The 23,912-nt window shown below is 37.7% G+C and overlaps 1 protein-coding gene across 3 annotated transcripts in view; it reads left to right on the plus strand.

Moving 5' to 3' along the window:
- The first annotated feature begins 1,688 nt into the window (after nucleotides 1-1,688).
- LOC131049864 (uncharacterized) overlaps nucleotides 1,689-23,912 on the plus strand; it is a 268,522-nt gene continuing 246,298 nt past the window's right edge. For 2 of the 3 annotated variants that reach the window (XR_009106814.2, XM_057983957.2), the window contains exon 1: nucleotides 1,689-3,238. Coding sequence is in view for 2 of the 3 variants with exons in the window: in XM_057983957.2 (XP_057839940.2) it covers nucleotides 1,901-3,238 (1,338 nt within the window). In the remaining variant the exon portion in view is untranslated. The remainder of the gene's footprint in view (nucleotides 3,239-23,912) is intronic. The other variant, XM_057983949.2, reaches the window with a different exon arrangement.

A 23,912-nucleotide genomic window follows, 5' to 3' on the forward strand; every position in this document is an offset into this window, starting at 1 on the left:
ATCCTCTAACATGTCAAAATATTGCTTTAAAAATACAATATAAAAAACATTAAAACTTTGAATAAAAATATTTGACATGCTCACATTGGTTGCACCAAAATGTAAAGGAGGGGATTCACTACTCTTAAGATGGCAAAGTTTTAAGGAGCAAGTAGCCATTGTTTACCTTAAATGATTAATTGAACGATTAAAGGATAGTGATAAAGACTTCTATGTTACAAGATTAAAATTATGCTAACATGAAAAGAGGAGATAAATTGAAATTGCTAAATTACAGTAATGTACAAAGAAATACAAAAATTTAATCTACAAAAGCGAAAAGCATAGAAGTTAGACAAGTCATCCTCGAGTGGACTAGATCTAGGGTAGATGACATTGCGAGCATTCTATCATCTGATAAAACAATTAGTAACTTCCTAGATAACGAAATCCTATTTGATGAGCCTTTTGATTTGCACACAAGGAGATGGAAAAAATAATAGACATAAAGTAAATAGATGTGTGATAGAACAAACCCCGCTGAGGAGGATAACCCCTATCATGATGAATAAAAGATGCATAAATGATGTGTTGAAGACAATAAGCAAGAGAGCATTACCAACAACCTATGCCCCCTCTCTTAAGATGATTTGATAGACATGATGTTGTTGTAGACAAGAGCAATCTTGACTATTGTTAATGCTTGACATACAAGAGTATTTTGGTAGAGCTTCATTATGAGAGAGAAAGAGAGAGTGGAGAGGAAGAATTGTGTAAGAGTTGTGAAAATGAGGGAGAAGAGGGTTTTGATTGGTCGAATGGGCAGGAGGAGCCATTACACATGTGTTTGGATGCTATGACACACATCAAGGCTAAACTGCATGGAATATTCTATTTTAAATCTCAAATATTACCAAGACGTTAGCATGTCGCATAGACATCTAAGCAACACATTGCCATCTGCCTAAATTCTTTTGATTTTCAAACCAAAGACTATTTAATGCTTTGTCATTGACACCTATGAGTTTGGGATTGTGAAATTTTGATTATAGGTTTTGTCATAAATGCCATAGATGTAATGCATTAGTGTGAAATTGACATCGGGTGCAATTTTTGACACTACACTTATATTAGATTGTAATTCATTGTAGATTAATTAATTTATTTCTCATATTCATTAAATATAATTCTAGAAAAGAATATTATTTTACTGCTTTAAAAGAATGAGACAAATATAATTTGCTTTTTTTTTTGTTTTTTTGCGTTAAACAATTACCTTCTTAAACAAGTAAACTTGTTTAAGAAGTGATCTTATGTAGAGGACTTAAAATCTATAACTATGTAGGGATAGATCGTATGATATTAAAATAAAATGTACAAAATAAATTGAAATCTTATAATAGAACATAAGAGTCCTTACCTTTTTAGATGTTAGATTTTAATTTGAAGAAAGAGATGAAAATTTCTTCACTAGTTTAAAAAGATTTATAGTAATTAGAAAATATCTAAAAAAATTGAATATTTTTCCACTAACTTAAATTTCTCTTTTCAATAATCAATTACAACATACCTTAAAAAAATTTGTGATAAATCTTCTCTTAAATTTTCAATAACCTAAAAAAATAAAAATTATAGACTAATTTCTCTAACTGAAAATTTATATATCTCTTGATTGAGATTTGTAAACTAATTTATCCAACTGAAAATTTGTAGGGAAATTTGTAGTGTCCCCTATAGAGTTGGTTATGGACTTTCTCTTAGGGCCATAAAACAGTCTCAACACAGTAGGTGTCAGGCGGGTTATGTGTATCAACGCACAAGGTCTGTTCGCCGCCAAGTAATAGTGTTTTGGCTTTATCGTTGGTATTCAGGGAGGGCGGCCATTACTTATGAGTGGTAGAAAGGCAGGTTCAGAGTGAGAATGGTAAGAATGGAGGTCGAGCAAGCGGAGACAGCAAGGAGTTTGGACGAGGTGCGGTATTCCCGGGTGATCCACACGCTAGGCAGAGAGGGCGTGGAAGCCCTGCGGCGGAGCAGGATTTTGATAATTGGATGTGGAGGGGTTGGGGCGGAGATAGCCAAGAATGTTATCCTCTGTGGGGTGGCTTCCGTCGGATTGGTGGACGACGGGGCTGTGCGAACGGCAGACTTGGGTGCCACCTTCCTTCTTTCCCAGGGAGACGTGGGCCAAAACAGAGCCCTTTCTACTGTTAATGCTTTGAAGGATCTCAACCCGGACGCATCGGTTGAGGCGTTACCTTGTTCCGATATCGAAGTTCATTTGAAAAAGTTCAGCGTGGTCGTTGCCACGGATGGGACAGTCCCCTTCCTGGTGAAGTTGAACCACCTTTGTAGGTCCTCTGGCATTGCATTTGTGTACGCACGTGCCAGAGGGGTTTTTGCGTCCGTTTTTTGTGACTTTGGTGACCACTTCCTTGTTCGTGATGACACTGGTACTACCCCATTCAATGTTGTCATTGAGAGCATAACTCAAGACTTTCCTGCAACTGTCACTGTTGTAGAAGAACAGAGGCATGGCCTCCAGGACAGGGATGCGGTTGTTTTCCATGGAATTAGAGGTATGGAAGAACTCAATCGCTCCTTGCCTGTGGCTGTCAATGTCACTGGATCTCACTCATTTACCATACTCGTCGATACTCGGCAGTTTGGGCGCTACACTTCAGGAGGCTATTTCCATAAGGTGAAAGCTAGTAAAACTGTTAAGTTCCTTCCACTGGAGGAAGCTCTTGTAGCGCCACAATTTTGTGCTTATGACCCTGCAAAGCAACAACACATTCTTGACTTACATGTTGCATTTCAAGCTGTTGAAACGTTTGAGAGAATCAAGTGTCCCGACTCTCATTTTGTCAACCCAGTAGCTATAAAAGACGAGGAAATCGACGAGGTTCTATTGCTAGCACGGCAAGCCGCAGCGCTTATCTCTATGCCTATGACCAATGACTGCACACCAATTACCTCCGGTTTTGGAGATGAAAGATGGCATTCAACTAGTTCAAATTATAAAATTGAAACTGATGTAGATGACAAAGCTTATGGTGATATGGTAAATGGACAAACCAAAGATAAGAAGACTCTTACTGGAGAACAGATTGCAGAAGCAAATAAAAATGCATGTCCGGTGAAGACACAAGCAGAAGTTAATGAAAACATAGTTAAACTGGTAGCTTTAGAAGCACATGTGGAACTATGTCCCATTGTTTGTATTGCGGGAGGCATTGCTGCACAAGAGGTCATAAAGGTCGGTACAAGTGCTTTCAACTTCTTTGAAGATCCTTGTAAGAATGATTCCACTTCAATAAGAACTGTTGTTAGTTGATATATTTACTCTTTTTCAATAGCAGGTCTTAAAGACATTTTGTTGTCCGTATTACAATGTTAAACTCAGACAAGATTATGGTGTTACACGCAAGAAACCACATAGATACAAAAATAAAAGAGGTGATGACCCATGCATTGGTAACAAGTTCCATTTTGTTCGAACAATTTACTTAGGTTGTTGAAGTCATTCAGGCTCGCATCATATAAGGCACTGACTTTATTGATCAGCAATCTTTTCTTAGTGTTTTAAGTAGCTTTTATCAGGGAAAACACGTGAACTTAGGATTGCTTCCGTTTCTTCAACTTCCATCCAATATAGGTCTATATACCCAGGTCTTGTAATCTGGGCTTTACTAAGATGCTTGTTTCCATTTTCAAATTTTTTGTGAAAATTATATCTGACGGGAGATCGAAATGATCCAAATCCGGAGATGCCGAAGTCTTCCAAGATTATGAAAATGTGATAAAAGCCTGTCTTTTTCAAAACCTCGCACAACCACTTGAGCTTTCAACTCACCTAGCCAGTTTACTGTTGTAAGAGCTGCCATTTTGCTAAATGACAATTATTACAATCCATCCAAGAGAGAAAGGCATAGTTCATTTCAAGCCTCATGGCAATTATCTCTTGTTTGATTCTCACAAAAAATTCAAAACTATAGGACAACCCATAGTTTCAGCAATTTTGAAAATTGATATACCACTAGGTTAATAAAATATAAGATCACAAAATCAAATAATAGAATTATTTTCCTTTTTTTCAAGTATTTTAAATAGCATTTTTATTTCTGAAGTTAAAGATACCTGGGGTCCACATGCCCTCAACTCCACACCGAGTCGATGGCCGATAGAATAGAAATGCAAACAGCCAAGGGAGTTAGAAGCTCAGTTCAATTAAAAAAATATTTGATTCGTAAATGGGCTAAAGAGTAATCTGATCCACACTGTCTGGAGCTTCAAACCAAAGAGATACACCTTATACTGTCATCCAAGCACAACGGCATAAAAGGAAATTATGACTGATTTACAATCTCTTAGTCACTCTTCCTTTTTCTATTCACATGCTTGAACTGAGATGCTTATTCAGGTCAAGAAAACCAGGTAGGTAGTTATGGGGGAGGAATCATGCACAGCCCCTCACCAAAGAAATCTTCCTCTTGTCCTTTGGAGTTCTCACAAACTAATCTCTCTTGCATTTTTATCCATGCACACAACAGGCAGGAAAAAATAAAAGAGGCAGAAATGGGCTGCCAGCTGATCTCATACTGATTTTGAAGGATACTGAAATCACCCAATCAAACCAAACTAGAAAAGAGTAAAGCACTTACTTTATAATTTTACAGGTTCCGGAAGAGTTCATAGGCTAGAAAGAGCAAATAAGTTGCTGCCACTATGGAAGAAAACCAGGTTTCTAGATCAATAGACTAGCTTGAAAGTCAACATAAAATAAGCTTTATGTATAGTTGATCCTCAATCATAGTCATTGTCAATTTACATTCAAAGCCCATCCTGGAGTAGATGTAGTATTTGATTATTCCCTTGATCTTTCTGAGTCAGTTGCAAGGGCAGGAGCTGCAGTCAGGGTCACTCTCCAAGCTAATATCTTTGCATCCAATGTTAAATTTGAGCTTTTGTCTATTTCATCTCACCTCTGGTTTTCCCATGGTTGACACTCTTATTGTTGTCATGCTCCACTACATTTTTGATAGTTTTAAAAGAACTATCTGAGATGGCTACCAATGCATTAAGTATCAGCAATGTCATTAATGTTCTGCCTACTCGATCCGCTTATGGTCCTGCATGATGTGAGTAACCACGACATCCATCTTTATCAATCTCAATCCCCTACATGCATTGTGAAAGATTTTGCTATAATTGGCTTACATATCGGACCTGGAATGAAGAATAAACCTTTCTCTTTGCCTCTTTAGATCTGGAAAATCAGATATTTGCAATTGTGAGTTTTGGTTTCAAATCTGAGTTACAAATTCTTGCAAATCTGAGTCTCTGAAATTTGCCTTTTCTCTCTGCTATGATCTGATTTTGAACTGCTGGAATCCACCTCTTCTCTTCTCTGATTGTTGACTCCTAGGTCTAATTCACTTTCTTCAGGTCTGAATTGTCTTCATTAACAAAGTTTGCCCTCTCTGCCTCTAAACACCCGCCTGAACCTGCTTTGTTATGCACAAATTCGCCTTCACCTTGCTAAGAATCACTTCCTCATTATTGCTGTAGGTCGCACCTTATCTTTTTTTTGTTCTTCTCTTTAACTTCATCCTGAATCTGACTCTGATTTTGGTCTGATCTGCACCTCTATTCGCTTTAGGTTTTCTTTACAAAACAAAAAAAAGATTTCATTTCCCTTGCTTTATAGGTGCCCAAAGGTGATTTGATCCTCTTGACAAGAGGTCGGCTAAGATCTTATCCTTTGTATTTCACATTCTTGTACATGTTTTGTGAGGAATTTTCTTGTTTTTCACTTAGGTCGGCCTCCTTTTTCCATAGGCATTTGCATTTATTTTATTTCTTTTCCTTCAAGTCAGCCCTTAACCTACATTTTGGAGAGATTTTTAACACTTTAACTCAGGTTGGTCAGTTTCTTTGAAACTTTGCATATAAGAGTATAAATATAGGTTGGAATTCTCACTTTCCACCAAACCATTTCAACTTGCATTGCAATATTAATTCTCTTCTCTGCCATGTGAATCAGGTCTGCTTTAGGTGCAAATTAGGTCTGTCCCTTTAGGTCTTGCGAATTTCCTTATCCTCTCCAACTGACCTATCACCTCAAACCATTTACATCCCTCCACAATTTCGTGGATTTTCATTGGGTGTGGATTTTGGAAGGTCGTGGGTTCCTTCCAGCCACGGACAAATTCATCACTTCATGCCAAGGTCATGGGTTTCTTACCATCGTGTATTTTCTCATATCAAGGAAAAATCTGGCATTTCATTGCAAAGTCGTGGATTTTGCCATATAAAGGACAAATTCAGCATATTACCTCAAGGTTGTGGATTTCTACTTGTCAAGGATAAATTGGATTTCTACTTGCCAAGGATAAATTTGATCTTTCCACCTCTCATCATCTTGAGCACTAAGGACGTTAGGTCATGGATTTTAGCAAGTGGTGAACGAATTGTTACACTTCACTTAAAGGTCGTGGATTCTTGCAAGCCAAGGACAAATGTTGCTCTCCATTATCAAGTTGTGGATTTAGTCAAGTGAAGGACAAAGTTGATAGCTCATCACAAGATCGTGGATTTCATCAAGGCATGGATTTGGTGAGGTCATAGATTCTTGCTTCTCATGGACAAATCCCTCATCTTCCCTCATCTCCCCTCAAAGCCGTGGATTTTGGGAAGTGATGGATAAATCTTGCATTTGATCATGAAGTCATGGATAAAATCGTTCACTTCAGCTCTCACGTATCTTGACCGTTAAAACACCTTGGTCGTGGATTTTGGAGGTTCATGGATAAAATTGATAGTGCAACTTCTACTCGACTTAGCTCTCAAGGCCTCCAAGTCATATATTTCATCAAGTGAAGGATAAAAATGAAGGCAAAGTTGATTTTAGGCGAACTCCTCTTGTCTAAGCCCCTCTAAGCATTGAGTCACCAAAATCATACATTTTGAAAAATTGATCACCTCGACTTGAACATTGAGTCACTAAATCTGTGGATTTGTGAAGGTCATGGATAGATTGATGATTCCACCTCTCGCCTATCTTGAACATTGAGCCTTTCAAGTCGTTGTGTTGAGCAAGTTGTGGACAAATTTCTTCCCCTCACCTCAAGGTCATGGATTTCACCTAGTCATGGATTCGATGAGGTTGTTGTAATATCCCCAACAATTTTTTTTGTTTTTTGAACAGTTTTCAACACATCAAACACCCGTTAGGGTTAGAATAATGCAATCCAAACCAATTGAAAGGAACCCTTCCACCTTTTGATCACCGAGAGCCCAATCTGGGAGGGTGAGAGCATACAGTGTTGAGGGGATCGTCAGATGCCAATAACTGAAAATGATTACAATACTCAGGCGGCAGGCCAGCTCCTTACGCTTATATAGCGGGATATTGAGAACAATGCAATCACTTGGCGGTAAACCAACCAAGGGCAAGCCAAAGAGCTGAAGAATGCAATCACTCAACCGCTTGTGCAGCGGGAGGACTAGAAATGAAAATTAATATCAACTCCACTGCTTATTCAGCGGGAGGACAACATTACAATCAACTCAACCGCTTATGTAGTGGGAGGACTGTATTACAATTTCAAGATAAGCGGCTAAGCCAGCCTCTTCCACTTACGGAGTGGGGACAAATAAGAAATCTGAGAGGATAGCTGTCAGTACTACTAACCAGCTTTACAATTCATTACAGAGATTTCAGAATTTAAGAAATATTGCTAATCTAAGGTAGGCGGCTAAGCCAGCCTCTTCCACTTATGCAGTGGGACAGCAGAAAGCCAAAATGTTGCTGTTAGTACTACTAACCAGCATTACAATGAATATAGAATTTGACAACCAAGTGCTGATTAAGAATTGACAGCTGCAACAAGACCTCCAAACATCCTTTAACAACCCAATCAACTCTCACTCTCAAAAACACACCCAAAATCCAACTTTCGAAAATCTGATATATAAGACAGCAGGCTGGAAATGCATAACCAGCAACACCAATCCACACCAAAATGCTCCTAACTCGCTCAAAACTCACTCAAATCACCCCGCAACACACCCAAACTGACAATATACATTAAGCGACCAAATACAAACTGGAAGACAACAAACCAACAACACACTTCCCAATGCACACCCCAAAGAAGTACGTCTAAGCTGAAAGGTACGATTTGCATTATAAAATAGAAGACTCAAAACTAGGGGCTGAAAACTTACAAATCTCATCGCCAAAAGCATAGAAACATTTAGAGCCAATACCTAGAAACAACAGGAGCCCACACAGAGACTTAGGAGTGAAAATATGCTTCAGCCATGACGCCCTCCAGTAACCAGGAAACACACAAAAACTCACACAAAACAGAAAATCAACTGATGCAAACCATTCTCAATAAGCTCTATCTATTCCTCTGAGTGAGAAATAGTCTCTCCACAACTAGGTGCTATATCTCAAGCACGAAACTGACATAGGCTAGGAAGCTCGCAACTTCGAAGCACAAATCTGGCACCATTCCGGCAGCACTTTGTTATACAAATTTTCATGGATACCAAAATGAGAGCCCAAGGCCTTTATTTATAACTTTTTGCTAGCCAAATTCAAATTCAAATGCTCTCCAAATGCGCCCAAACCAAATGCCATTCCATTTCATCCACATTTGGTGTTGCATGTCATTTCATTTCTTTGCACAAGTTCGCCCATCTCTCTTTCACCCAAAATTGCCCCTTTTGATAAATATAAGACTCATAAAATAATATTGATGAAATTGTACTTTGGTGTCTCAATATGAAGGTGGAATATTTCGCCAAATAGACTTAGGATAAAAATAATATTTCCCTTCTTTAAGTCGTCCAAGATCATAGCAGAGTCACCTTATTAAAATTGCCAATAATGTGCAAAGTGAGTGTTCAACAATGACTTATAAATAATAATATAAGTTAGGCAATCTTACTTAGAAAATTGTCCAACTTGCCTTAAGTTATAATTTAATTAAAAACACCATGGCGACCCCTTGAAGTCACAACACAAATTATGCCTATGCCATGGGGAATAATAAAGTATAAAAAAATACTTTTTCTTCCAAAAACTGAATACTGCCAAAATGAGCTGAGGCCAAGGTACTGAACTGCATTGTAGAAAATAGTCATCTGAGTTCGAACACAAGATCCTGCCAAAAATAACACTGCCAGACATAGCCACTGAGTTGAGCTGTAGAACCCCTGCCAAAAATAGCACTGCTAAAAATAATACTTACTATAAATAGCATATTGCTAAAAATAGTGTCTCAAAAGTCATTTTCACCACATTTTGAGCAGTAGTCATGACTTACTAAAAATAGTAAAGCCGGAAATCATCATTTCGAAGAATTTGCATGTCAAACCATGCTGGAGCTCTCAAAAAACCCAGAAAACCCTATAAAGCAAACAATCGTCAGCTTGTCACAATTTACTAAAAATAGTAAATTTAGAAATCTTCTCTGATTGGAATGCATGTTATACCATCCAGAAGCTCACGAAAAACCCAGAAAGAATCTAGAGAGCAAACTGTAGAACTCCTGCAAACACCTTTCCAAAAATCTTTCTGAAGACAAAAACCCTAATTTAGTCTCTGGTTAGCCTACAGGTTTCCAAAATAGGCTAAGACTCCATCCATCAGCCTAGAACTGAGAAGGGGACATTACAGTCCACCCTCCCCAGAATTGCTTGTCCTCAAGCAATAGCAAGGCTAGATGCTGCAAAATCTGCTCATTCTCCCAAGTTGCATCCTCAATTGGTAGGTTTTTCCATTTAATGAAATACATCTTGAGAGTCCTTCTCAACGAACTTTCCCCGGAATCAATAGTGGCCTCTGAAATCAACACCAATTGCCCCTCCTCATCCAAGGGAGGTAGATCTGATGAAGCTACCACATTATTTCCAAGTGCCCTCTTGAGGCGTGACACATGGAAAACATTATGTATCTTCTTGTTTTCAGGTAACTCCAATTGATAAGCCACTTCTCTAACCTTCGTGGTGACTCTGAATGGTCCATAAAAATGGTGCTTGAGCTTCTTTGTTCCACTCTTCTTGAGAGCGGACTGCTGGTAAGGCTGAAACCTCAAGTAGACCATATCTCCAACCTCAAAAGAGTGCTCTACTCGCTGCCAATCAACATACATCTTCTGCTGATTGTGTGCATGCTGAAGGTTCTCCTTAAAATATCTCAGAATGTCTTGACTTTGCTACAACATATCCCTCGCTTGAGGGGCTCTACTATCTCCAAAAGTCAAATCAGCAAAGCTAGGTGCCTCATATCCATACAGGGTTGTGAAAGGAGACATCCTAATCAACATGCGATAGGAAGAGTTGTAACAATATTCTCTCAAATGAAGCCATCTCACCCAAGCCTTCTGCTGTCCTGACACATACTTTCTGAGATAACCTTCTAACCACTTATTCACAACCTCAGTTTGTCCATCAGTCTGAGGGTGATGACAGGTGCTAGGAGCGAGTACTGCGCCACTCAATCCGAAGATCTCCTGCCAAAAGATGCTTAGGAACTTGCTGTCTCTATCACTTACAATGTTTTTTGGCAAACCATGCAATCTAGACACTTCTTTGAAGAAGAGATACAACCTGAGCCGCTGCAAATGAGCTGGTAATGGCAAACAAGTGTGCAAACTTAGCCAATATGTTCACAACAACATATATGCAATCTTTCTCTTGCACCCTTGGTAGCCTAGCGATAAAAGCTATCAAAATGCTTGGCACTTTTTGATCAGGAATAGGTAAGGGCTGCAACAAACCAGCTGGGAAAGTGTGTGCATCTTTGTTCTGTTGGTAGACCAAACACTCTATAATGTAGCAAAGGACCTCATCCTCGAGTACCTTCCAAAAAAATCTTCCTTGGATTTGCCGATATGTCTTGAAATACCCTTGATGACCAGCCAAGGGGATGTCATGAAATGATTGAAGAATCTTCTTCTTGAACTTGGAATCAGGTACTAGGAAGATTCTACCTTTATAGTGTATCAAATCATCATCCATTTGATACCTTCCATCATGCAAAGTGCCTTCCACTAGGCTAGTAGCAAACTGATTTTTGGCATACTCTACAATAATCTGTTGTTTCCAATCAGCAGTAATCTCAACCAACGAACTCAAATGCGGCCATCTTGACAAAGCATCAATCACAATGATGTTTTTCCCCACTCTTGCACTCTGTCATAGAAATTGTCTCTAAGATCAAATCTGTTGTCCAAAATGCAAATACAAGCTGAGTGTAAGCAATAACAATAATCTGGTGCCCGAATGTTCAACCAAAACCCAAACTGGTTAGCCCCAACAGACATCCAATCTATCTGAAGCCCAAAATTAATCTTGACAATAAGCTGATTGGACTGAAATTGTTCAAATCTATAGCTGAGAAAATCTGATTTTTCAATATATAACTTTTGCACTAAAGAACCATCACTGCAATACCGAGTAACTTCAGCCAAAATCAATTTTCTTTTCAAACCATGTACTAGAAGTGACTTCCCAATAATCACCAACTTGGTGGGAAACCAAGTTTTACTCATAATCTCTTTCCATTCCATTTGCAAGAACTCAAATGGGCTCATTTGGTAACAGAAATATGAGGTAACAGTAGCACTAAAATCATCTTTCGGATTCACAACACTCCATGGTATACTTCTTCCATCATCTTTCGTCACCAACAATCTTGAAAAGGGACTGGTGCATAGATACCAACCCCAAGAGTGGCTCTGCCATGTTGTTGCTGCACTCCTAAGATTCCCATTTGGCCCCCATTGAAAATGCATTCAATGATGCTTGTAGATTCATCACCAATGCAATACTCCTCGTCAAACTGTAGGCTTCCAAGGTCAACCATCAAATCATGGTAATCCACACCATCATGGTCCTCTGTAGAGAGTAAGTCACCAACAAACTTGGATGGTCCAATAGACAACTCGACTTGCTCTACTTCACAATTACATACCACACCTGGATCCCATATCTCATTCATGTCATCAGGGTTAAGAGCCATCTCATCATCCAACTGAAAGAGTGGATTATCTAAGGTCACATCAACACATCACAAAAAGAGGGTTATCAACAATTTGAAAAGTATTTCCTTTTTCCAACTTAGACCAACTATCCTGCTGTCCTAAATCTGAAAATTCCAATTTAGGACACTGCTCCAAGTCAAAGACTTTCAGAATTTGGTCAAGTTCATTCTTCAAACTATGAGTCTCAACACCATTATTCTGAAATGCAATTTCTGATTGGTCTTCTAAATTTGCCCCTTGAATGTCATCATCCTGGTATATTTTAAACTCACAAAATAGGACAGCCTCTTGGTCATAAGGAACTTCATCATTAGCTGCAATATTTTCAGCTTCATAACATGAATCTTCCTTCAACAACTTGTTAACCTTTTCCATTTCTAAATTTACCATGTAGGCATCCTTAGATGTATCCATTTCCTCATCAGATGAAGTTACATGAACTTCATTGGAGACATCCCAAAAGCAATCTGAATTTCTATCTTTTTCCTCTTGTTGAACATCTTCAATTTTCATCTACTCTTCCTCTAGAAGCACATGAGTGCATTCAACACTGTCACTAGCTCCATAAGAAACATTAAGAGATTCATCATGCACAACCTCAATTACTGTTTTTTCATCTTCTTCCAACATTGGTCTTAAGGACAAATAACTGTCCAACTTCTGAACCCACGATCTAGCAGAACACTTATCACTCCCGTCAAAGTGGGCTAGAGTAACCTTTCCAAGGGCTTGCTGATAATCTCGTGGAGCATAAGGGCGGTTATCATATCTTCCACCTCTCTTCTTTTGGTTCATAAACTGGTCCAAGGTGAGGATATTCTGGATCTTTACAGGGAGAGAAGCATACTCCATGTAACTATTCCTTATTTCATCCACTGTTGGTATCTCAATTTCAGCTTGACGTACTTCCTTGGGTAGGAAGAGGGGTTGCAAAGGTCTTGATGCTGACCCTCTAGGTGTTCCTCCATTGTTGCTTCCATGGTTACTCCCGTTTCCATTTCCTCCAGGGTTATTATAAGTGCTAGCTTCAGGGCCATTAGTTGGCTGATTAGGAGTCCCACCATAATTCTGATTAAGTTTGGACAACAACTGTGACATCATATCCATCATGGCATCAAACTTTCTCTCTGCTCTGGCATCAGGGGTTTCTTTTTGTTTTGCTGTTCTCTCTGCCATAGAATCAACTGAATCAACTGCTACCTTTGAAAAAGTCTCTTCAACTGGCACTACGGGAATCTGATACTGTTGTCTTCTTCGTTCTTTGTTGTAGTATCGGATGTCTCTGTCACTCAGGGAGAACTCTGATCATTCTGAACTCACAGGCTAGTAGGAAAACCAGCTCTGATACCACTGTAATATCCCCAACAATTGTTTTTGATTTTTTAATAGTTTTCAACACACCAAACATCCGTTAGGGTTAGAATAATGCAATCCAAACCAACTGAAAGGAACCCTTCCACCTTTTGATCACCTAGAGCCCAATCTGGGAGGGTGAGAGCATTTAGTGTTGAGGGGATCGGTAGATGCCAATAACTGAAAATGATTACAATACTTGGGCGGCAGGCTAGCCCCTTTCGCTTATACAGCGGGATATTGGGAACAATGCAATCACTTGGCGGTAAAACAGCCAAGGACAAGCCAAAGAGCTGAAGAATGCAATCACTCAACCGCTTGTGCAGCGGGAGGACTAGAAATGGAAATTAATATCAACCCCACCGCTTATTCAGTGGGAGGACAACATTACAATCAACTCAACCGCTTATGCAGCGGGAGGACAATATTACAATTTCAAGATAGGCGGCTAAGTCAGCCTCTTCCACTTACGCAATGGGGGCAAATAAGAAATCTGAGAGGATAGCTGTCAGTACTACTAACCAGCTTTACAATTCATTACAGAGATTTCAGAATTTAAGAAATATTGCTAATCTAAGGTAGGCGGCTAAACCAACCTCTTCCACTTATGCAGTGGGACAACAAAAAGCCAAAATGTTGCTGTTAGTACTACTAACCAACATTACAATGAATACAGAATTTGACAACCAAGTGCTGATTAAGAATTGACAGCTGCAACAAGACCTCCAAACATCCTTTAACAACTCAATCAACTCACACTCTCAAAAACACACCCAAAATCCAACTTTCGAAAATCTGATATATAAGACAGCAGGCTGGAAATGCATAACCAGCAACACCAATCCACACCAAAATGCTCCTAACTCACTCAAATCACCCCGCAACACACCCAAACTAACAATATACATTAAGTGACCAAATACAAACTGGAAGACAACATCAACATGACCTCAAACCAACAACACGCTTCCCAATGCACACCCCAAAGAAGTATGTCTAAGCTGAAAGGTACGATTTGCATTATAAAGTTATGCTTCCCAATGCTCATCATCATGTTCTCCTCTCTGATTTCTTTTACCTCTTCTTTTATTAGCCATCTTTTCTGGTTTTTAACTTGTAGTGCAACATGTATGCAAGATTCTGCTATGGGTGTTAGCGCTAACCTTACGTTTTGGTACCAATTGATGCAGTCATGAATAGGGAGTCTAATCAAAGATAGTCTATTCATGTAGCCCAAGCGCAAAAGTAGGAAACTCAATGCAAGAGTGCATAATAGAAGTTGAAATTCTTAGAAATGATATTTACAAGAAAAGGATGGCACAAACCCGGTATTTTATATAATCCTTTGATACGATAAAAGTCCACAAAAATCCAGGAACATACATGTGAACAAAAGGTAAGCCAAGATCACCACATTTGGAGCTCAGATCCTCTTACATGTTTTATTTACCCCTTCCTCATTTTTGCCTTCTCAATGAAAATTGTTTTTCCTTTTATAGAGAGTTCTTAGTGAAATGAAGTAATATTGACCAATCATGACACATTGCCATTTGTGGCAAGATATAAGGTTTGAAACTTGATGATGCTTCCTTTATGAACCTCCATGGGACCAATATCCAAATATACTAGAATTCATATGGCACACAATTTAAATATTGGCATGGAGTACTAAAATATGTCCCTTTGGCCTAAGAACATGTAGTATCCCTTGCCAATTCTGACCTCAAAATGCTGATTAGAGGCTCAAGGAATATCGTCAAACACTTTGCATACAACCTCTTTACTTGCTGTTTCTATGTTTCAGTCTGATAATGATTGCTTGAAATGATGTCAAATGTGATTTAAATGCTTTCAAATGGCTACTAAGAATAGGCAAAGAACCATAATTTAAATGCAAATCTTTTTGTCTTTTTGAATGCATATAGATGACCCACACAATGTAAATATGCACCTACAACAGCTAGACATTAATACAAACAGTTGGCATGCAAACTAAATATGAGAGAGACAACTCTTGACATTCAAACTCCTTCTGACTACAATGATATTAGAATGCAATGAGATTGCTTACAAACTGAAATGACACGCAAAAGGCCAAGACTCTTGGCTTACAATGATGCATCCAATGCAAGTACCAAACTGATATAAATGTGCATCTACAGCTGCTTAAGAACAGCGACCAATACAACTATAAAAATGATGCCAAGTACACTAGAAAAACATGAAAGAACCTGATGTAAAGAAGTTCTTTGGTTAATGAATATGTGGCAGATCCTTGTGCGAAGAATGGAGTCTCTTTGAAGCCAAATTGTGCCTCTCATGCAGCCGTCCCTGTTCTAGCATGAACTTCTGATGTAAAGTCGTAGCAACATTAATGAATATCTTCAACAATGTCTTCTTTCAATGTAATAAAATCTTCAAAAGATATTCTTTGAAAACCCCTTGAAGTTTCTGAAAGAAATGTAAATCTTATCCAATAAAGCACCAACTGGACCTCTATATGAAGCCCACAGTCAAGCAATGATTCAGCTGCTCCTTCACAGCCTCAAGATTGCATAAACACTGAAGAGATTTCGTTCTCCAATGCTGAAGTTGCGTGAAACCCTAGGTCTCAATCCACAACACCCAAAGGCAAAGACAAATGATCATCAATAATGAGTTTGATTTGCTTTTTGAAACCCTTTATATCAACTCTTAAATGCCTTTAATTCCCTTTTGAAATCCACTTTAGGGTTTTAATAAAACGCTATAATAACTTTTCAAAAGGGTCGATCCCTTCATTTGGTGCAAATAATATAAAGTATATATATTAATAATCACTTATATCTCCCTTGAAATTGGTACTTTATAATTCCTCATATGCACTTTATAATCATTAAATGTCCCTTTATAATAAAGTCAAATAAAGTCATTAAATGCTCTCACTTTATAATTTGACTTTATGATATTAAATACCCTTTAATTATAAAGTCACATGAAGTCAATATAATTTTCCCTTAAAATAATTAATTAATATTAAAGTAACACTTTAATAATAATTAAATGTCATAACTCCATTAATAACAATTATTTAATGATTCTGACTTCATCACTGGCTAGCTTACTGCTCGCATTGTCGATTTGGATGCCTTTCTAAAAATAGTAAGGGTCCCTCTCTAACACCTTAGAACAAATGAAAGATCTGGTGATATAAACACTTACAACGGCCACTTGAAGAGCTCCAAAACTCTCAAACTAGACCCTCTAATCCACCATACTAGCCTACGAGGGTCAAAATAATAGGCTAACCCCGCGAACTTTGATGCTCACGAAAATGGGGACATTACAAAACATATAATAATTTACAATGAGGAAACTGATTACAATAATTGATGTGTGGACCTATTCAAAGTCCCAATACAATGTTGAGATTAAAAATTGAAGTTTCTTGGAGAATATTTAATATTGCGTAGTAGAAAGATTGCTGGTTACCCGTTACACTATGGCACAAAATTGTGACAGTAAGGACATACTTTAGTGCAGTAATGACAGAGAAGCATTAAATAAAAACAATCCGTAGCGCTCGCATATCCTGAAATGGCGGCAAGTTTTTAAGTTTGTTCTAATAACTAACTTTCATTATCGGTAATTTTGTTAACACAAACAATCTGCTGAGATTGCCAACACCTTACATCTCTCAAATCGCAGCCATTGACATGGAAAACATGTTAGTATCCTGATATAAGAGCCGATATCTGTACTTTAAAGAGTGCTAAACTATGCGACCAATAGCCCTTGCTAAACTATGCGACCAATAGCCCTTGTTTATCGACTGCTTTTCCATGCACGTAAACTTGCCGATATCTAATTTGTTACCAAAAATCCTATCTTCACTTGATGATACAGTTTTTGAACGCAATTTGGCAACTAGCCAACTAGGGTATTTTGAAATATCTGATGCACTATGTAAAGTGATCGATAGACAATATTTTTACCCCTTACTATCGGCTTTTTAAACCGTTTTAAGGACCAGTCAAAGCAATATTGTTATTGACATGTTAAACAACTAGGCCAACTTGCTTGTTATATAAATACATATTTATGTCGGTCCTTTTAGAAATGTATGCAGACTTGTTAATTCCCCTTTGTATTGTCAAAGATTTCTATGTTCTTGTCAATGTTGGCATTTAAAAATACTTTATGAACTTTATAAAATAGCTGATAAGAATGTTTAAAGTACTTGAAACACCGATGGGAGTTTATTTTTGAAGTTGGAAAGTTACAAATGAAAAAGGCTAATTCGTCATTGTAAATTTTTTAGTTTTTAACAAATCAAACAAAACAGCCGAAATGAAACTTTTTGATATTCTCGTTGATGAACTTTGATGACCAATTTAGTTGACCATGTTATTTTGACATTTTGGTATGTGTTATTGACCTCTTCAAAATTTCTATCCCTTATGAGCTTGCTGATGAGATTTAGTTTTCTCTTTACTATTTGTGCCTTCAATGAATCAATTGTAATTACTATTTCTTCACCATGGTGGCAGATAAAAAGTATTTTATTCCATCAAATGATAACTCTCTACTTTATTGCTCATACTGATGGAAATATTGTCATTGATGTCAAAGATGCAAGAAGACATTCACAATGTATATGAGTATATGTGCGATTCATAAAAGATGAAGTTGTTATGACAAGTCAGCATACACGTCAGAAAGAAGATCAGAATATGTCGGTTGATTCCATAAGAATGTCAAGTGGATTTGTATAATATAAAGCATATCTGAAGGCATTATTATCAGACCATATAAGCATATCTGAGAAGTATTGAGCAGATCTGTACAAAGCTGTGAGCATGGTAATGACAGAAAATCTGAAGGCATTATCATTAGACTATATAAGCATATTTGAGAAGTATTGAGCAGATCTGTACAAAGCTGTGAGCATGGTAATGACAGAAAATTAGACAATGAGCAGTGTCAGAATGGTGTACATCTGATTTACATAACAGCAACCATAATGAGTTAATGGTTGATGTCTAACAGCATAAACATAGCATATGACAGATTTTGTGGGCATGTGTTAGTCGACTATGTCTTTGAACAGTAATTAATGATAACATTAAAGAAATATTTTCATGCCAACAGTCTACAAAAATATAATAAAGGGGCATATTTGACAAGGTTAACTCTTTAAGGAAGTATTGTGCATTTGTAGACAAAGATGGTGATAATGATAAGTCGACTGAGATAATCGACTACATGGAAGATGACAATCAGTGACTAATGTGTGACAGAATACATGACTAATCAGCGACAGTAATCAAAGACTTATGGTAACATAGCATTGAGATAAAGAAGACTCTGAATCAGCAAGTTAGTGATTGAAGAAAATAAAGAGATTAGGTTCTGGAACAGCAATCAAATTATGAGCGATCATACATACTATATAGTCTGATCATATATATATAAATTACAGTCCCAGTAGTTGGAGATATAGATCCTGTGCCAATATATTGAGTGAAAGTTGATCCTTTTGTCGGTGGAGAGAAAGGTCGACTTCTTATTGAAGTAAAAAGCAATGCCACATATAAGTTGACAATTCATAGAATATAAACCGATAAACAAAGTCTAAAGATGATAAAGACCTGTAGATGAATGATGAAAACTTTAAGTTAGAAAATTTCTGCAAAATTTCGAAAAAAAATAACGGGGCCGCGAAATGGCCAAGTGTTGGAAAATTTTCCATTTTTCACTCTCATACTTAGCCACAAAAATTGAATTTTCACCTCCAGACCCTCAGCCTTGAGGTCGGTTGAAGTCACCATCAAGTGTTAAAACTTTCAAAAAAATTTCATACTTAGCCAAAAAAAATGATTTTCTTTCTCCAAAATTTTCGATTAAGTTTACTAAAAATCATTTCTTAAACTCTGAAAAATACTTAGAAAATTCATAAATCTGCGTCATGAATTCCATTTCACCTTTGAATGGATGGAAGTAAGGCTGGATTTTCTCAAGAACACTCAGGAAATTCTAGAACGATTCAATAACTCTTCCTTATGCTGGTAGTCTTTCTCAAAAAAAATTCTATGAAACTTTTGTCAAAAAAGTTTATCCAACCTCCAACACTGTTCAAAACTTTCTCCAGATGATCTTCAAACCGAAAATACTTTACTAAGCTCTCGTTAGTAACTCGAACTTCTTGGTGTAGAAATGAAGTTTACAACTAAGTATTTGTAAATAAAGTTAAACCCTCAATCAGAAACCCTTAAAATCGTCCAACTCATGTTTCCAATTTTAACTTCATTCTTTAGGAAAGTGTTGTCATGTTTCCAAATTCGAAGAAAATATATTCCAAAAGTTTCCAATTTGGCTATAAGTTCGAAATATTTATTAATCTTCCAATATTCTCCTTTTGAAAACTTTCTATTTTGGATTTAAGTTCGATATCTTGAAGGATTTTCATGACATCATTTTGTATTTTCGTTGATTCTGTTTGACTTTTATGTGTAGGTGGACTTTTTGGAAGTTTATCTTCATCTTCTTCAAGTTTTGGCGGACTTTGCTTACCTCTCCAAGGTATGGCGGAGTTTAGAGGGCCTTCCCCTATCATACTTAGCATCTATTTCCTTGGGCCGAGTTTTGAAGGGTCCCTTCAACATGGAGGGCGGACTTTGAGCAAAGCTCAATCAAGGCGAATTTTTAGCTAAGGCATAGGGCGGACTTTGGAACACACCCCCTAGGCGGACTTCTAAGACATCTCCAACATGGGCGGACTTCTAGACCTTTGCATCATTTTGCTAGGGTAGGGCGGAGTTTAGACATTGCTCCTTCATGGCCTCCATCAAGGTGTAATTTGACTAAGGCATGGGGCGGACTTTGAAGTTAGCTCCCACATGACCTCTCTTCTTGGGCGGACTTTGGTGAGTGTTCCTTCATTACTTTTCTCACTCCACAAGGCATAGGGCGGAGTTTAAGAGGCATGACCACCAATTGACATGCTTGGGCGGAGTTTTGATGTCCTTACCATCTTCACCAACAAGTTTGGGCGGACTTTGGAGAGTCCACAAGACATGGCGGAGTTTTGAAGCCTCTCAAGGCGGACTTTAGGAAGGTCTCCTTGAGGGTGGAGTTCTATGCTCCCTCTTCATAGCCTCTCCAACATGCATGGCGGACTTTGGACACCTCTCAACATGGCGGACTTTTGGTCTACCTCCCAACATGGCGGACTTTTAGATATCTCCAACATGGGCGGACTTCTAGACCTTTGCTCTTCAAGGCGGACTTTTGGAGGCTCTCAAGAGGGCGGACTATATATGAAATATAACATTTAAGTATAAGCTTTTCTCTTTCTTATACTTTAAGTTATATTTCATATATATTGTCAGGATGTTTGAGAGTGGTTTCAGGTCTCTAGGACTTATAATGCAAAATCTAGTTTTTGGAGGATTCTCCAATTTTCCAGACTTAGTCAAATTTCATGATCAGGATGACATTCCAGACTTAGCCAAATTTCAGGACATTTGAGGATCAGGATGATTTTTTGAGCTGATTATCCTTTGAAGGTGCAATGACCCCCTAAAATATAGGAACTTAGCTTTTTGGGTCAAAACTTGAAAATTTTGGATCGCGGTCGAAGCAGGTCAGTGGTACAAGTGTAAACCCTAGGTTTGCATCCCGAAAAAGCAAAAAGCCTAAAATCTAGGGATTTAGCTTTTTTAGGTCAAAACTTGGAATTTTCGAGTTCCGGTCGAATCTGGTCAGTGGTGCAAGTGTAAACCTTAGGTTTGCATCCCGAAAAAGCAAAAAGCCTAAAATCTAGGGATTTAGCTTTTTAGGTCAAAACTTGGAATTTTTGAGTCCCGGTCGAAGCTGGTCAGTGGTGCAAGTGCAAACCCTAGGTTCCCATTCCGAAAAAGCAAAAAACAGACATCCCTAAAAAATAGGGAAAACTTTCTAAAAATAGCCATACCGGGGATTGGGCTAAAATGCCAAAAACAAAACTTCCTAAAAAATAGGAAAAAGCAAAAAAGCAAACTTTCTAAAAATAGAAAGTTGTCCAAATTTGTCCAAATCAATTGCGATCTTCGTCCTTTGGCCTCTCTAAGCACTCTGGTGGTGTTTGCATTTCGGAATCACATAACTTGCAAAAACTAACTTCAATCATCAGGGCCTGAAATGCTCTGAACTGGACAAGGCTTGGTGAAACTGCAGCAAAAAGGTCACAAGACACTAACAAAACCCCTAGAAAGACGGAAAAGAGAGGGTCCCCATTTGCAATGGGGCGATGTGTGAAAAAGGTCACAACACCACCAAACACCCTAATCCAAAAATTGTAGTGAGCACTTGTTCTAGACTCTAGGTTTGAGAATGAAAACTAGTGGATTTGGGAGTTTGAGGGATGAAAACTCATAGATCTCGTGTTTAAGGACAAAACCCCTTCAACTATCAAGTTGGAATCATGCAGAGGCCATGTTCGAGCTTTCATGGTGGTCGATAACAATGACAACGAATATGCATGACACTTCTAGTTATATTGTGTAAGTTTTGTATTGTAACCACCATTAAGGTAAGATATGGTCAATGTAATACTAGATAGCTATGTTCTTTTGAGAGATATTTTTTAATCAAAGCTTCCATGTAATTAGGGTTTGTGATTATTTCCATTAACGATCTTTGTTGTGATCATAGCAATGTTTTGTAAGGGTATCTCATGTCCATTAATTAATACATTATTATTGTTGATCTCCGTTTGCAAGCATAGTTTGTTATTTGAGCATCACATGTAAAAGCACAGATGCAAAGAATCTATTGTGGGTTTATTGTTTTCATACAATTGTGTTGTAAATTTTTTGTTGTCTTATAGTTGGTTTGTAAGTTAGGGTTTATTGTTTTAGGGTTAAATTAAGGAAGTTTGAAGCACATTTGTGTGTATAACATTAGTTTGCGAATATTGATATTTTATATGGTTTTATAAGGTTATGGCTGCAGGTAAACATTGTTATGCATTTTAGGGTTTGTATAGTTAGCATTTAATATTTTGAATCTATTGAAAACTATTTACCCTAAATCTAGCATGAGACATTACATTGGTTGAAATTGTAAGGATCTTGGTACCTGTAATAAGTGATAGTAGAAAAGTCTCTTGGCTTTGGGAACTCATTGATACGCTCTATGATTTCTTCAAGGTTTGCTTGTGCTTCATGCCTCTATTTAGGAATTAGATTCCACAAAATGAGAATATGGAACCTCAACCCAATCCAAAACATATATTTGCTTTTCTACCTTTAGAAAATATTTTACCTTTGCCAAGGCTAGTCTGAAGTTATGGTATGATAGTGGTTCTCTTCTTTGGAGTTATAGGGGAAGCTCTAGCTAGCTTTCTTTACGAGTCGAAAGGCATCTTGGGCAGGCTGTAGGAGCATTGTTTGAATTTGTTTCATTGCCACATTTTGCAGTGGCATTGCTTGTGCAATTTTATCATTCCCTAGCATTTTCATCAATTCTTTAATAACGATATCCGAGTTAGAGAAGTCTCCCCTTACCATAGGTGAAACATTTCTATGCATGGCTAAATATATCCACTTCCAGATCTCCCTTTGTTCGTCTATTGGAAAAAAGGATGGAAAGGCCTTTAATTCCACATCTTTCCACAAAGGTATTTGGGTTCTACTTTGTGTCATGTGGAACAACAAAATTATGTACATAAAGTTCATAGAGTAGGTTTCTACCTTATTTAGTGCTTTAATATAAGGCATGCTAAAGGTTCTGGGTCGACTCACATCATAGGATAGTCCCAAGGAGATTCTTTGCAACTAATACATCACCATTGTTCTTGAAAGTACACAACATAAATTTGGGTTACTAGTGTTTGGCCTTTGTTTTGATGCAAGCACATAGGCAACCACCTTTTTGACTTGTGAAGTTAGATGGCAATCCCAAGTAGGTGGGAAATGCCAAAGTGCAAAACTTCTTGGGAGCCCTTGCTACAACATGTACTTGAGAAGCTTGGGGATATTGTTTTCACATGAACAATTGTAAGAACAAAAGGTAGTCATATGTGCTAACTTAGCTATACTTAGCTTGTTCTAGTTGACTATCACCAATTGTTTGATTCATCAATAAAGACACACATTTGTTGGTGTAAAACATCTTCTATTCAATTTAAAATAGCCTTTACATTGGTCAACATGACTTTGCGTGAAGATGCTTAGAGTGAACAAACTACATACATTTCTTTCCTTTTTCTCCTAATTAATTTTTGACATGTCTATCTATCTCTATTTCTCTATTGGTCATTTTTTCTAGACATTAGTTATTGTACTGTTATTGTAGTGTTAACAATTCTCTAGGTCATATTCTTGTAGTTATTCTTCTACTTTCATTACCATTTGCCCTTTGGTTAGCATACCTCTATTCTCTCACCATCTTGTATTTCATATGCATTTTGATTGCTTGGTCACGATTTGCTTAGATCAAGGGTCACAATCTATCTAATTTTCTTGGTTGTTGATCTTGCTTATTCTTTTACAATTG

This window comes from Cryptomeria japonica, chromosome 5, assembly GCF_030272615.1.
Source record: "Cryptomeria japonica chromosome 5, Sugi_1.0, whole genome shotgun sequence".
Taxonomy (NCBI): Eukaryota; Viridiplantae; Streptophyta; class Pinopsida; order Cupressales; family Cupressaceae; genus Cryptomeria; species Cryptomeria japonica.